The sequence below is a fragment of the Thunnus thynnus genome, chromosome 3 (assembly GCF_963924715.1).
Source record: "Thunnus thynnus chromosome 3, fThuThy2.1, whole genome shotgun sequence".
NCBI lineage: Eukaryota > Metazoa > Chordata > Actinopteri > Scombriformes > Scombridae > Thunnus > Thunnus thynnus.
In genome coordinates, this window is record NC_089519.1 from 22,407,718 (window position 1) to 22,424,371 (window position 16,654).

Here is a 16,654-nt window from a genome sequence, read left to right on the forward strand (position 1 = left end):
GAGGTTTTGTTCTTTGAGGAGCCTGAATGTGTTCAATGATTGAAAGTGGCATTAAAGAGACGGCCAGGGGTCACCAAAAACCTCAAGATAATTATATGATTGAGATAATCTAAACTCAAAAATCCACTTAACAAGTTTTCAGAGCTTTAAACCACATCTATACTATCAAGTTTTATACAAAATAAATTTGGTTATCATATCATTATTATTATCTTAGGTCTTCATTTGGCAAATGGATGCTCTGCTTCCAAATTCAAGAATGAACATCCATGTTCAAATCAAGATACATTTTGGGTGGATCATGATTATCCTTAGTAAATCTGAATAAAAACCCAGCAATTGGTTTTCAAGATACTTTGACAGAGACTGCAGAGTTGTTTAACTGTAAACAAAAATGAAAAAAGAGGTCAACAGGCAGAATTAGAAATTATAATGTAGGGATCCTGGATATTTACTGCAAATTACATGGAAATTCTTCCATTAGACTTGTGTCCAAAGTTGACAATTTGGCCTGAGGGTGGCGCTACAGACAGGTTTATGAAGTGCTTAAAATGGAAAGGATTCATCCTCTGGGGAGCAAGAACATGCTCCCTCATTAACACCATGAATGAATATCCAGCATAAATATGAATACTAAACATCCTGCCATTTCCTGACCATAGTAGTAAAGATATCTTACCGTGGATGGACAATGGTTGGACCAACTGACTAATCAACATTTCAATCCTCAAGCCCCAACTTTAAAGGGGAATTCCACCAAATTTACACATCAAAGTCTGTTTACAGGTCTTGGGGAGAACAACTGCATATGTGAAAAAAGTTATGTAAAACCTTTCATGGCTCCAGAGGGAGCTGCGTGAAATTTTGTGAATTCAATCTCATGATGTCACTGTCTAAGGGCCATATTTTCGTGGAGGTGCAATGACTAGCACAAGCAGCGCTCTGACTGTTTGGTATTTTCTGATCTTGAAACTCGCTTTGCATGTCTGTGTGGTATTTTGGTGACCAGCACAGAACATACGGTGCGCAGGTGGGAGGAGAGGTGCAGACTGGTGGAATGTTCATTCAAATGAAGCAGCGCAAAGACAGTTCTTGTCTTTTGTTGACATTTGGTCCTAGACGTTGCGCTAAAAACCGACGTCTCAGAACCATGTCTATTTGTGGCACAACGTCAATCTGCTGATACTTTGGTGATTTTATCAACAGGATCAAACTAAATATTTGTTGCAGACATGTTGCCATGACAGATTAATGTTTAAAATACAAATAATTAATTTCAACGAAACACTCTCCAACCAAAATCGGCACAGAAAATAAAGTTTCATGTGGTTAAGGCAGGAAAGTCAGCAAATCAGTCTACATAGATTTATAAATATATGTGGATGATTCTTACGGTATCTGCTGCCCACAGCTGTTTATATTGTACGAAAAGCTTCTCCTTCAGTTCATTAAATCCCTGCAGCATCTGAAGGCAGCAGGATTGATATGTTGATAAATCTGCAGCTTCTAATTAGAGAAGTGCCAGAGAGCAATGCCATTACGCTCGACCGTTCACTGTGTTTAACTTCATTAAATCACCTGAAAACAACACCAGGCTCATACAGTATAATTACACACACCTCTACACACATCAGACTGGTCCGTTATAACTCAATATCTTTTCCAACTTTCTTTTTAGCAGAAGTAACGTCTCGTGTTTTACCCTTGAAACAGTTTGCAGTGCAAACGCTGTTGTGTAACATTAATTACTAAACTATGTGACCATGTACAAAGTGAGATACATGAAAATTATTTCTGAAATAGTGGTGTGATATAATCATATGAACAACTTTACCAAATCAGTTTCTTTAGTTTTTATTTCTATTGTTATTTTAGTAACTAACTGATGGAAAATCATACTCCATCTGTCTTTGGGTGCAGATTTGTGGTGATGTGTGTTCATGTCATGACGCTCTGAAGCATCTGGACATTTCCTGAAGAAAAGCTTTCTGTTAGTTGAGCTGTGATTGGCACAACTGTTTCAGAGCTACGAGAGCATCAATGTGACTGGCTGAGAGAGTATTTAACTGCTCTTATCAAAGTTCTGAATAACATTGACCTCAGCATTGATTCTCTGTCTCTGAGTCTCTGTCCTTGTGTTATTGGACCTTACTGCTGCATTTGATATGGTTGATCACAACATACTGATATACAGACTAGAATACTGGCTTGGTCTCTCTAACACGGTCCTGAATTGGTTCAAGTCCTACCTTCAAGACTATTTTGTATCCATTGGTAGCTGTGCATCAGAGCGTCTCCCAACAATGTGTGGAGCGCCACAAGGGTCAATTCTTGGACCTCTGTTTTTAATCTTTACATGCTCCTGTTAGCTGAAATTATTCAAAACATTAAGGTTTCTTATCACACAGTTCAATAGACGCACTGGAACAGTGTGTGAAACAAATTAGTAGCTGGATGTTCAAAAATTTCTCCTGTTAAACGAGGACAAAACTGAAGTCATTGTTTTTAGGGCCAATGAAGAAAGACTTAAACTCTCACCTTAACAGTCTGTCCTTGAAGAGTAAAAATCAATTCTCCCACCTTGAAAATATCACAAGGATCAGAGACTTGATGTCAAAACAAGATCTAGAGAAACGTACTTTTATCTCTAGCAGGCCGGACTACTGCAATGGAGTGTTAACAGGTCTGTCTAAGACAGCAATCAGACAGATTCAGCTGATCCAGAATGCTGCAGCCAGGGCTGTAACAAGGACCAAAAGAGCTCAGCATATAACTGCAGTTCTCAGATCACTACACTAGTTACCAGTTTCTCAGAGAATCGACTTTGAAATACTACTGCTTGTCCATAAATCACTGAACGGTTTAGGTCCAAGATACATATGGGGAAGCTGCCTTTAGCTTCTATACTGCTCAAATGTGGAACAAATTGCCAGAAGAACTAAGAGTTGAGACAATGATGACTGCACTTTGGGTTGCCTTTGGGTAATATAAATAAATTTGCCTTGTCCTAATAATCACAACACCCATCAATCAATATTCATCTTCACCCAGCCCTTTTGCATGTTGCGCTGTTGCACATACATGAACCAAAATAGCAGGTGCGCATGGAGACACCTACACACTCTATGTGCCTAAGACCTACCACCTTGCACTTGTCGCTGCACTTGCGTGGTTAAAATAGGGCCCTAAGTGTCTCAAGGCTACATTAGCAGCTACTAGCATTGCAGTCAATCAGCTAAGCTGTGTAAGGAATCAATAGGATGTTTACAATGTATTAGGAATTAAGAGCAGTTATTGCGCATGCACCTAATGAAAATGTACAGTCCAGTTTAGTGTACCAAGTTTGGTTGAATTGTGGGTAATGTAGGTGGCAGGTTTTGAGTGCATGGAATAAAAAGGTGATATCTCTGATTCTGCTGCATCAGTTTTGAGGGGGATAAACTGTCCATTGTGAGTTTGATAATGTTGTTTGGTTAAGCACTCTTTCAATGATGCAAAACTCCCAGCATCTTTCCTACAACCTAAAATGTTTGGTTGTAGCTCTGAATTCAGTGAATTGGTGAGAATTTTGAGGAATTTTGAGGTCTTAGTTGTTGGTGTGCAATCTGACTCTCACTCTGTTTGACTCTAAGCTTCCTAAGTACACTGTGTTGAATGTGTGAGTGTATCTATGTGTGTGTGTGAACTAGTGCCAGGTGGAACTCTGTGTACCAGACCGGCGACGTGCCACAGAGGGAAAATGTGCATAAACACAGACACTTTCACTCCCTCTCTCCCTCTAACTCACACAGCTTGTTTCTGGCCGCGTGCCAGTCAAAATGGACCAGAGAGGAAACAGGCAAACACCATCCATGGCTCTCATTCCTGGCCAGCAAGCCGTGACAGCAGAACAGGGATAATTCTCCCAGAAATGGGTGGAACACAAAGCTTCTGTCCTGTGCACCAGGAGGTAAAACTTCAATCTGGTGACTTAATTTTGGTCTTAAAATGAAGTCTTTCTGTATTTTTTGCTTTCATTCTCTCCAATTTAGCTCAATTACAAAGCCAAAAAATGTGAATTATAGACATCTTTAACTTGTATCTCCTGTGAAGAGATGCATAGGACTAAACTAGAGAGCGAGCAGGAAACCAGTCAGTCAGTCATCCTGTCTGTCATTGTCACTCCTCAAACACCTTTGTGGCTCTAAAAACTGTCTCCTAGGAGATAAGGGCGACCTCACTGATGCCGTGATAGAAGGATGGAGAGCCAGGTTGTGAGTGTGCGTGACATCTCTGGGCTTCCCTTGACAGGGTAACAAGGTGCCAACCAGCCTGTGACTCCGCACTTGTACTTGTCATGTTGATTATTCGCAGTCATCCAATGGGGAGGACATAGATGAAGGAACTGACTGATCTTAAAATCTGAAGACAGAAGATCTAAATTTAGGCAGCAGTATTTCAGGTCAGGCACAGGTCAAAAAGCTTTCAGATACAAGCCAAGAAAAAGGCAAAATATATCTTTTTAACCACTGGTTTGCAAAAAACAAACTTAAATTGTTTTTGCAACAGGCTACACATCGTTGTAGAAGATACATCACTTACATTATTTACTGCATCACTATGAAAAGTGAATGAGCTAATTCAAAATCATGTCTGAACCTTGAGCAAGAGCGAGAACTGGTTTCCATGCAGCAAACAGATTTGTGTAACAAAACAGGTCGCCTGTTTCTCATGAGATGCTGGATAATAATTTGTATAAGTGACATTTTTATCAGCACCATCTGCTGATGCATTTTTTTATTGTTGTGTAGTAAGACAAAGCAGAGTGGAAAAGTGCCACTGTGCCAGCTGTAGTGAGCCTGGAGACAAAGAACTCGGACATTTTGGACTTTAGTGGAAGATAAAAGCAAAAAATCCTTCATTTTTATGCCTGCTCACAAAACTAAAAATAAAAACCATTTATCATACTTGTTATGACTTAAAAATGTCCTTAAAGTTAAGAGAGTTCATTGGTCATGATGAATAATATGTGAGTTCAAGCACTATCATAAAAAAGAGTAGTTTTAGCATATTATTTGCAGCTGAACATTTGATAGGGTGTTACACCACTTTTTCTATCTATCAGTACTGCAAACAAACAACCAGAATAAATATGGCATTGATTTTCTTTGCAATCACTTTCTTATCTTCATTGGCCTTACTTGGTGTGGCACTAAATTCTCCTTATTATATGATTTCTCTAATGAACCTCATCTACCAACAGCAGAATGCCTTTTCATTTCAGCCAATTTCCTATTATTTCACCCTTATTCAAATATTTATACATCATTGACATAATAGATTGTTGTTAATTTCACGTGTTAAATATTCCCAGAGATTTAAAGATTTCACTCAAATAAAATTAACTTTAAACCATTTTTTAAATGTTTGTTTCAGAATAACATACCACTGGGTAAACTGTAAGGATTTTTTATACAATATGTACAATATAGCAGATAGGTCGGGTCAACCCATATCTCTGATTTGCTATTCCAGCTCAGTTCAGATCAGATCTTTATTATCTTTTTGCGTCAAGGCAAACACAAAACCCTGAAAAACAAAAACAAAAGACAATAAAAAGACCTCTCTGAGCTTACATGTGATCACTCGTGATCCCCTGAGAGTTTGTTTTACGCCTGACTATAAGTAGGAGTGAGTCACTTGATAAATGTGTCTTATTGCTTAGCAAAGAACTTCTTTACACCTGTTGGTTCCTTAGAGCAAAAATGTAATTCTTATTAATTTGATGAATATGGACCCTAATCTCCAGTTATCAAAACATGAGATAACTTTACATGCAAATACAGTCTCTGGTCAGGATGTAGATAGATGTTAAAATGTTACACCAAAGTATGAGTAGAACAACACAGTGTCAATGACATATAGCTCATACATATAAATAAAACCCAAGTAGTAAAAAACTTAATGTCATATAAAATAATTGATGCATTGTCATTTCAAGTATTTCAGGTAAATAAAAATATCAAGGTTTAATTAAAATCATGCTAATACAGTCAACAAGAAGGTAACGACCGGTGGATTCCTGGAACAGGAGGCACAACAAATCAGCTAAATGACTTAAAGCACACACTCCCAACACACAGACACACACACACACACACACTCATGATTTTCTGTTCCGCTAACAAACCCGAAGCTTGTAGGTTTAATTTGAAAGTGCTGCTCAAATTAAACACAAACTGGTGGTGAGGAAATGCATCCTTTTCCATTTTCTGTCTCCATTCAGCCAGAAATTCTCATCTAGTGTGTGCAGTTTCACTCTGAGGTGATTCTAGTTTATTGAATATTACCTGCTGATGTATTTAGCCCCGTAAAGCAGAGCAGACTTGTCTCTGGCATCAAGAAGTCTATTATGGGTTTGACCTGTGGTGCTTTATAGGGACATTACTCAATATAATCAATACTTATGCACAATTCAGCAGCAAAAGGTTGCAGCCTTAAAGTTACTGGGTAGTGCAAACTGTATTTCTGTTGTTTGGATTCATTTAAGTAAATACGAATAAAAAAATAAAAGAAAATAATCCAAACTTGGCCTGAAGCTGCTCATATGATTTGAAAAACAATACAGCTTGTTGAATAATTTCTATAATTTTTGAATTATCATGCAGGTCAAGGTGATCAGCACCAATTCAACAATTTTAAAAGTATTGTTCGATTAAGTATAGGTGATATACGTACATACAACAAACAAAATACTGTCTGACAAGCTATATTTCTTGCCCTGACAGTCTAGTTAACAATTTGTTCTGAGCATCACATTACGATATCCTCACCTGGCGTCCGTTGCCCTTTGAGGCCTGAAGACTGCAGCGTCCCAGGCTGCCATTCGGCGTGGTGCCACAGCTGCTGATGATCTGCAGCTGTTTTTCGGCGCGGTCGGCTCGGTCCAGCAGCTCCTCAATAAACTGCTGCAGGCGTACCTTAGCGTTGGCTTCACGTGCCGCCGTCTCCTGCAGGAACTGGTCAATCTGGGCGACCTCCCTGAGGGCAGAGGAGAACAGAGAATATACTTTATTATGACTGAAGCAATCTGTATTTCCTCCTCTCTGCCTGTCTGATTTGTAAATCTATCTGATTCAGGATAAATCGCTTGTGGCAGAAATTTACATGTGCTGCTAGATGCTCCTTATGTGACTACAGGACACTATTTTATTCCTCCAACATATACACCAGCCCTTTTTGCATGGAGACCGTGCACACAGAGGGTTGGTGGTAGAGTTTAATACAGAATACGCACACAAAGGGAGAGAGAGAAGAAGAAGAATAGCGGGTGAGAGATCAGCTTGATATTTATACCGCAGGCACAAGAGGGCCAAGTTCCTGTCATTTTAAGGAATAGTGTGTTACCCAGATATAGAGGCAAACAAACCACAAGTTCAGAAAGTGTTAGTAGATGTCTGTAGCCTGCTCGGCATATATTATAGCGTTCCCTAAATTAATTCTGTCCTGCGTCTTCTGAAAAAAGGCTATAAGACTAATCCTGCGTGCATATACAGTCTGGTAATGATAAGAATTCTTAAATGTTGAGATCTGATTAGTTTCATCATTTTAATCCAATGCTTGGCTTATGAATCTTATAAGCATTCTAGGGCTGCAACTAATGATTATTTTGATTATTGATTTATCTCCTCTATTAATCAATTCATTGTTTTTGACTTTAAAATGTCAGAAAATAGTGAAAAATGGCCACAATAATTTCAAACTTCAAAAAAAACTTCAAACAGTCCATGTTAAAATTTTCAAATTGGTCAAAAACCAAAAGATTACAGTTATAGAAAAGCATCAAATTCTCACATTTAAGCAGCTGTGGACAGTTAATATTCAGCATTTGTGCTTGAAAAAATACTTTAATTATTTTAAACTTTTCTGTCCATCGTCCAATCGATTAATGGACTACTATTATCATTGCAGCTCTAAAGCAGTTCCCAAACAAGCAGTAGCGGTGAGTGATCTCTGCTTTGGTGGTCTTGACATGGTCATATTCAGATCAGCTGACAGGAACAAGTGAATCCACCCACCAAAGGATGAATATTAATGGAAAATGTATTGCATACCTGAGAGACGTTCAATGAGCTGCAGAGAAACTTCACCTGACTGACATCCATCCTGCAAACATACTGTTCATCCTTTAAGTTGTGATGCATTTCGCCAGGGCTGCACCTAATGATTATATTTGTTATCAAATGATCTGTTGTTTATTTTTTTTATTAATTATATGTTTTGTCTATAAAATGTCATATTCCAAGGTGACATCTTCAGATTGCTTGTTTCGTATCACCGACATTCATAAACCCAAAAACGTTCAATTTACGATCACACGAAAGTGAAAAAAACAGCAAATCATCACACTTGAGGAGCTGGAACCAACAAATGTGTTTTGCTTGATAAATGATTAACAATTGATTATCAAAATTAGTTTTGGTTCATTTTTATCTGAACCAGCTGACATCCTGTCAAGCTAGCATGTTGCTAATACCAGCATGCAGCTCAACCTACCAACAGCCAACCAATCACCCTCATCTTAGCAAGCAATAAAGCCTACATACACACATACATCTACCACATCATGTTAGGCTAACCAGCACACTAAAATCACCCAACTTTTGGCACATTTTATTGTGTATTGATAACTGTCCATCAATATACTAACCAATTAATCAACTATTCATTTCACAAATCTTCTTCACAACTGAATCTTGCACCACCGTCATATCATGTCTCAAATCACCTCCTTTGCAAAGCTTCTCTCTTTCTTTTCATTCCTGTCAGTGTGGATCTGCCTCCATATGGGACTTCTGCAATTCCCAGGCTACTTTATTTTCTTAATGAGTCTCTGTTTGCGTCCTTATAAACAGCCCAAGCCTCTACTGTCTAAACAACGCAGTCAGGAGGGTTTAACAGGGCAACTCAGCCATCTTAACCTCGTCGAAGCCAAAGGAACCATTAAAAAGGTTCAGACCGTCACTGCAGACAGAGAACAGGGACATAAAATCTATGATCCTGTGGATTAAATTGGTTCTTTTTCCTTCCTCAAACATCTTTAACATGTAACAAAGCTGCTCATCTTCAGTCGGAAAAGCTTCTCATATAAAAACAGCTGAAGGAGGCTGATTGGTGGATGCTTTTATGCAGCAACTACTGTAAAACATTCACTTAAAGTAACCATTATACAATCCTGAGTCCTTTAAAACGCTGTACCGACAGTCACAGTGTTATTTCTTGAAATGGGGGCATTCTGGGATAAAAATAGTTTGGTGTTTGGCACAGTTAACTTTTCATATCCTCAGGCAAAGATGACAAAAATATGAATCTAAAATTAGTCTGCAAAAAACTGCAAGTAAATTATATTGAAATTAAGTGGCAATAACTTTTCTCCATGTGCAACGTGATCAATCCTGTTTAGACCTCTGTAATTGTTCATAATGTGAGAAAAATGATTTGTAACTACATCAAGCTCTTCGGGACTCATACAATTGGGTGTTAAGTGACTGAATGAGGCCTATTACAGTGCACTTTCTCCACTGCTCGAGATTATACTCCTCATTGTGGAAATTTACTGAGAAACCAGAAAGAATGTGTGTGTTTGTGTGTGGGACATAAACTGTCTCAGATCCAAGCTGTTCTCTATCCATCTCATCCTCACCAAACTGTAAACTCTCCTCTCTACTTCTGAAGGAAGGAAAAGGGAATTTTATCATTCAGCCAACGAATCTGAAAGATTGTATCATTTCTCAGGGATAAACTGAGGATGGAAACAGGAGGAGGCAGGGGCTGGTTGTAACTAAATGAAGAAGGGATTAAATCAAGGGAACAAACTTCCAGTAGAAAACACTTGCCCAGACTTCGGCTACCTTTACATCCAGGTTAATGTCATTGCATTTGACTGAAACTTTAAGTAGCTTTAATGGATTGTTTGGGCACTAAGGGGCAGTGGCACAAGCTGTGAACACAATGTTGACATATTTATCACCTTGGTGGACTTGTTATTAAATAATTGCCTATTATCACGTCCGGCAGACACGGAGCAATATTAGCATTCATTAAGAGTCGAGGTTCTGGCCTCCTATAAATATCTGGCTCTTTAGCAATTAAATGCTCCACTAGGTTCACCATGAAGACCAGTGAGACAGAACCAAACAACAATAAAGTTGCGGGCCAAAAAATAAAAAACAATGAAATGAAAGGATGCTACATTGTAAATGTCTCAAAGAATTTTAGTATAAAGTTAAGAGGTTTTGATATGTAACACAAAAAGCTAGTGAAGCTCTGTAAACAGAACTGCGTCTGCCTTACACAGAACTACTCTCCGAAGACTGAAAACATGATTGCTGTTATTACTCTTTGGAGCCGTTTCTGAATAAACTAACTAGTGCAGCGGTGTGGCTCAGACGGCACAGAGGAATAAGATATATCAGACTTTGGATACACACACAATAATTGTAAGTAGGATCAGTTGATCGTTGGTTCGGCTCTGCACATTTGAGAGATTTGTTGACAATAAGAAAAATATAGAAAATCATCAGCCGAATCCTTTAAAGATGCTTCAACACTCTGTAGAGCTACAGGAGTCAGGTGGTAATTATCTGTGGGTTCATCACTATGAGCAACACTTTTCACAAAAGTCATTTGATCCACTGTTAATATCAAAATATTGATTAGTGCAGCTTTAAGCATGCATCATTATTCCTGATGCACTTATGTCTTTATTTGTATTTATTTCTGTTTTTATCTTTTAAAATATCTCTTAAAATGGTTCCTATCCTTTCAATTTGTCTCAATGTTTAATGCTGTATTTCCTTTGTTTTATGTAAAGCACTTTAAATTGCCTTCATGTATGAGATGTGCTATAAAAAACGCTCCTGTCTTGCCTAAAGGAAGAGAAAGACTGAAGGATGGCAGGACCAGGCGCTGATCAGAATACGGTCTCCTTTATTACATAAATACACAATTAGCTCTTTTAATGATCAGCTTTACACCCTGAATTCGCTCAAAACTAAATATCCAAACTGACACAGGATGACAGAAATTCAAAATATGAACTTCCCTCGGTCCAATCCTTCGCTGAACTACTGTTGTGTTGCATGAACTTGCTCATCAAAAGCCACACTGAACATGAGGTCAGACAGCTGCCAGGTGCAGTAGCGCTCATGTCAAAATAATAACATGCATTAGTAAACTGCCTCACTGATTCATCCTATACGATTCATCTCATTACTGAGCACAATTAATAAGTCTGAGAATCATTTATTTTGATTTAATGATTGATTTAATGATTTAATGTGATGTATGGTTAAGCAGCCTGAAGCGGAGGTTTTGCTCTCATTATTCAAGTTAATAAACAGAGAACAACCATGACTCAGCCTCCTGTAGAGTAAAATAACTCACGACTGCTATAAATAGTGCTTTTTTAGCGCTATAGGTTTGTATGTAGTCAAAATAAGGGCATATTTGTTTTGGGATCTGGATTTTTGTCTTAATGAATTATTAAACTGTATCAGGTTCTTGTTAATGGAGACAGAATCCCATGAGGCGAAACATGTCGGAAGCAACCGCGGAAAGCCTTTCCCCTCTGACTCTGTGTAAAAGAAGCAATGCACTGATGCACCACACTGCCTGGCTATCTAACCACTCAACTGAAAGCACCTCGGCATGAAATCCTAATAGTGAGGGAAGGGAATCAGGAGTTAGATCAAAAATATGAGATAGATGTTGGAGGGTGGGTGGCAGGAGGGAGAGAGGGGAGGGAAAAAAAAAATTCTTCACCAGGTCCCGAGAGAGATGTAAGGAGAAAGACCAGAGAGGAGAGAGGAGAGAGGAAACACAGGACTGAAGCTGATGGGAGGGAATGGGCACAAAGGCTGTGAGAAAAAAAAAAAAAAAAAAAAAGTACTGCAGCAGCTAAAGCAACAGACAGCAAACAGAAATCTGCAGTCATGTGGAAGCAGAAAGCACAGGAGGTTTAACAGAGCAGAGGAGAGGAATGGGATGTGGCTGCTTCCTGCTGTCAATCCTAATTTCAACACACAGACACACACACATACATACACACCTCTCTATCTCTCTCTCTCTGTCAAGCGTGACTCACTCCAACACCTCAGAAATAAAGCCTCAAGGTGACAAACATGCCCGTATGTTTACAGGGACGCTGGGGGAGCTTGAAAGGCAGACCGCCATCTTTTTTTTCTGTGGTGATGCACATGTGGGTTGTTAGTCTGAGGCGTGATTCCAAGAAAATGACTCGGCGGCCGTTCCGCGCTTGATAGGCACCATCCTCATGACTCCGATTATGAGGGAGAGGGAAGCAAATATTTGTGACCTCGTATTCACAGTTTGCTGACAGCGTCCCAGAGTTTTGTCATCACTCTATCGTTTGTTTTTTTTTTGCTTCCTTTCTCGCATCTCCCCACACACACAGACACGCTGAACATCCAAATACAGACCTTACAATGCACACTCATACTTTGCTGTCAAAGTGTCAACAGCATGCAAATTATGTTTTCAACAAGTTTAGCTTCAAATAAAAAAAAATGGAACTTGCATAAAAAGGAAGATTAGGCTTCAGAAGACGCAGTAATTAACCAATAATTTTTTTTGCAATTAAATGTTTTAGATCTAGACAGCTTACAAGTAAGAAAGCTTTGTAAAACTGACTATTCAGCTTAAGTGTGTTATCATAGACTGACAGGATTTTGCAGATAAATCAAATATTCCATTTACAACACAAAGTTGCATCACTGCATCATACTAAATTATAACATGTTGGTCATGTTGATGTTATGGTCAAATGAAAGTCATTGAGCAACACATAGTAAACCTATACTATCAAGACCAAATCTATCATTGTGATTTGACTTTCATAGAATTTTTACAGGCAACGTTTCAAGAACAATAAATAAAAGTGTTAAATGTCCACTATGACCTGAGTGACTTAATATGTAGATACAAACAGAAAAGGAAAGTTAATCAAATGAACTGAATAACAAGTTGTTTTATAACAAACATGTCACTCATATAGTGGATGCATCTGACTGACACGTGGTCACCGTGATTTCATTGAATGACAACGATCAGGTTTAACTACTGTGAGGACTAAAGCTAGACTCAACTGTGCCGATATATTGGTTACAGATTATTGATAATATATCTGTATCAGCATGTTTGTCGGCCAATAAGTAACGATGAACCGCAGTGCAGAAATGCCAGATATACAGCACTAGTCAAAAGTTTAGATACACCTTCCCATGTCCTTGAATGAGGAAGCATGTCCAAACTTTTGACTGGTGCTGTATATTTGAAGTATTTTAGAAACAGTGTCTGCATTACATTATTTGAGCTCTAATAGGTTTATTTTTCTGCTTTAAAATGCTTCGCTTATTACATCTTCGGCACAATTCTTTAAAAAAAAGGAAGGAAAATTATATAAAATGTTTGTTTATGTTATGTGTTTACACTTGTGGGGAAAAAAAGGAGGTCATGAATATATCATAATAGGTTTTTAAATTCTCAAATATCAATATTGTCCTCAAAGTACTGGTCTGGCTATACATCACATCTTCTTAAATGATTTCCATTATGTCTTCCCGCTCTAATCTTCTCTGTCATCCTTTTCCCATGATGTCATAAGTCCCAACATTCACAGGTCTGATCACCAGGTCTTGCCAATCAGTCCTTGGATGCTTTTCTTTAAGTATCACATCAATGTCTGTCTTTCAAACCTACTATTGCATATTACCACCAGGACATTGCCGGAGAGCTTCCTTTATCCGCCTGCTGTCTTTACTCCACCGGCGTCTAGACTCCAGGGTGTTCCTGTCCTATGGGTTTACACTTAATGAAGATGCTTTTTACACTGATGGAGTATAATCACCAAAATCTTTCTTGTTTACCTCAATAAATATTCTTATACACTTAATTGATCTCCCCTCATTAAACTAAATATTATACACAAAAGCTCCGCTCTGATGGGAGCAGTGTGAGCACTAAATGCAAACATAAAAACTAACAAGCAACAGTTGAGATACAATCGATACCACTGATTAGAAAAGCAGGAGTTCATTTCAGTTTTATTACAAACCGGTCCTGCTCTCTGGTCTTGCTGTTTTTCTCCCATGAGACTGGAATAAAGGGGCATGTTGTGCCCGATATGCATCGGAAATCTGTTGGCTTCTCGTCCCTTTAAGCTCTTGGAAATAAAAACACATGATTTATTCTCTCAATCTAGTCTTGGTAAATTCAGGTCTTGAGAGCCTGCAAACAGCAGTTTAAGCTGCTGTTACATTTTTTTTTTTTTACAGCAAAATGAGCTTTGAAAACTTTGAGTAAATGTCTCATGCTACTGGTGCATGTTCACAGAGAAATAATGAACAGCTAAGCCTACCATGTCTCATTTCTCTACCACTTAACAGCCATAACAAATGGTATAGCAAAGACATCCAGCTGTAACAGGCATGATAAATAAGGCATGATCTTCTGAAGGATTCTGTTTAAATGTTAATTACAATCACTGGTCAGACTCCTTTCAGAGCTGTCATCATCTCTGGCCATTAATTCAAAATTATGCCTCATTAATATTTAAGAGCAGAGATGATTGACTGAAAGGCCTGTATGAGGAAGACGAAGCTGTTGTATGAATGCGAGCTTTCTCCGCGTTAACAAAGGACAGCTGCCCGTGTGCCCGTCTGTTTTGACACCTGGATCAAATTGTGTTTTGTTGAGGGTTTTTTTTTTTTTGGTGAGACAGATTCAGTAAGCTACATTGTGTCATCATGTCTTAATGTTACACATTTGTATGAGTTACACAAACATAAAAAGGAAGCAGGAGTAGCTGCGTAGAGCGTGTATGGCAACATGAGAGGAGATGTGAGACAGACAAGGATGAAAGGGTGAGGAAAAAGGGATGATGAAAGAGAAACAGGCTGTAATGTACCATTTTCAAAGCCTCTCAGGAAAATAAAGTGTATGACCGGTTGCCCAAAGACACCGCTAATCCAGGTCTTAGCTCTGATCGATCGGAGGGAAAGTAAATATTTTGTTGTGGCTCGACAAGTCTTCTCCGAATCTAAACTCAAATCACAGATGACTGAGTCACCGAGAGATGTAACTTGCAAGGTGATGATGATGTAGAGAATTTTAACAAGCATGAAAGAAAGTGATTCATTGTGGGAGAAAAAGACATCGACACTCATCTTACAGGATTTAAAAACAAAATCAAATGTTTAGATATATGGATATGTGCAGTAGAGTTGCAGCTAATGATTTCTTTCATATTATCAATTGATCTGCCAATTGTTTTGTTGATTAATCAGTCATTTAGTCTATACGCTGTGAGAAAATAGTGAAAAATTTCCATAAGTTCCCAGAGCCCAAGATGACGCCTGCAAACCGGACAGCTTTTGCAATTTTTGCTTGAAAAACGACATAAGCGCTTAGTCAATTATTTGCCGCCGATACATCCATGAATCGACTACACGTCTCAGCTCTAGTGTAAACTACTGTAAGGCATGAATGCATTTTTACCTACAGATACAAACATACATAGACACACCAGCAGCACTCATTCAGCTCTATGACAGCTTGACAGCTCGAAAAAAAAGAAAAAAAAAGAAAAACATGACAGCATTGTTTCTGTATCAGGTTTCTGCCGAACACACACACATGCACACTTACGCTTATCCCCAGTAGAGCCTTCACGCATCTTACACTGCTGTAACCATCTTCTAACAGTGTAACATGCATCGAACCTTTCATATCGGTCTTAACAATATGAGGAAGAACAGACACGTGTCTGCTGTAAGACCGGGTGCACCGTCCTTCCTGTTTCTCTTTTCCTTTGTGTTCAAAGTGTTTCATCCCTCAAGGTCTCACATGTCAGTCTCTTCCATCTAATGATAGATAGACACCTCCGCTGATAAATGCTGCTCTGACTGCGGGCTAACACTCATTGGATCATCCACACACTACAATGTGGGATGTCTATTAATGTGCAGAACCATTTCCCATTATAATACCACTTCAAAACGTTGCTGGAAACCTTGAATGCAGCACGTACATACTGGATGTTGGGCTTTGATTTTCATAGAGCATAATTCTCTCTAAGCTGGCCTTATTAAATACAGCTCTACATTGTATATTATAGCCTTAATGTATCTATCTAACTGCAAACATCAGGTACCTTCTGTAACAATACAGACAGAACATGTCAGATTAGGTAATAATTGTGCAGAACTTTAGGAAATATCATGTTAATAAATATATTTCTAACATAAAAAGTCTGTTCAGTGCATTTTTCATAGTGTAGGAGAGTGTAGCATCAGCACTGTACTATTTTTATGTCAAACAATTCAAAGCAAAACAATTCCTAGGGTTTGGACAAATGTGTGCTTTCACACTCCACTGTACTTAAAATTTAACTGTTAAAACTGTAAAACTAACCTTGATTATATCCGTCTTTATGGCAGGTGTCAAATAAATTTTCAAGCCCAAACCATCCACATTCTTAGACATATCTCAGATCCATTTCTACTCTTGATTTCTAATCATTAGAAAACCTTCGGAAGTTGTGCCGTGCTAATACCGTGTGCTTCTCTCCCTCAGACACTGTTGTTAATGAGGCAAG

The 16,654-nt window shown here is 38.5% G+C and overlaps 1 protein-coding gene across 1 annotated transcript in view; it reads right to left on the reverse strand.

Moving 5' to 3' along the window:
- The window catches only part of fbxo41 (F-box protein 41), a 57,135-nt gene that overhangs the window by 16,984 nt on the left and 23,497 nt on the right, over positions 1-16,654 (reverse strand). The window contains exon 4 of the mRNA XM_067584797.1: positions 6,813-7,020. Coding sequence (XP_067440898.1) covers positions 6,813-7,020 — 208 coding nt within the window. The remainder of the gene's footprint in view (positions 1-6,812; positions 7,021-16,654) is intronic.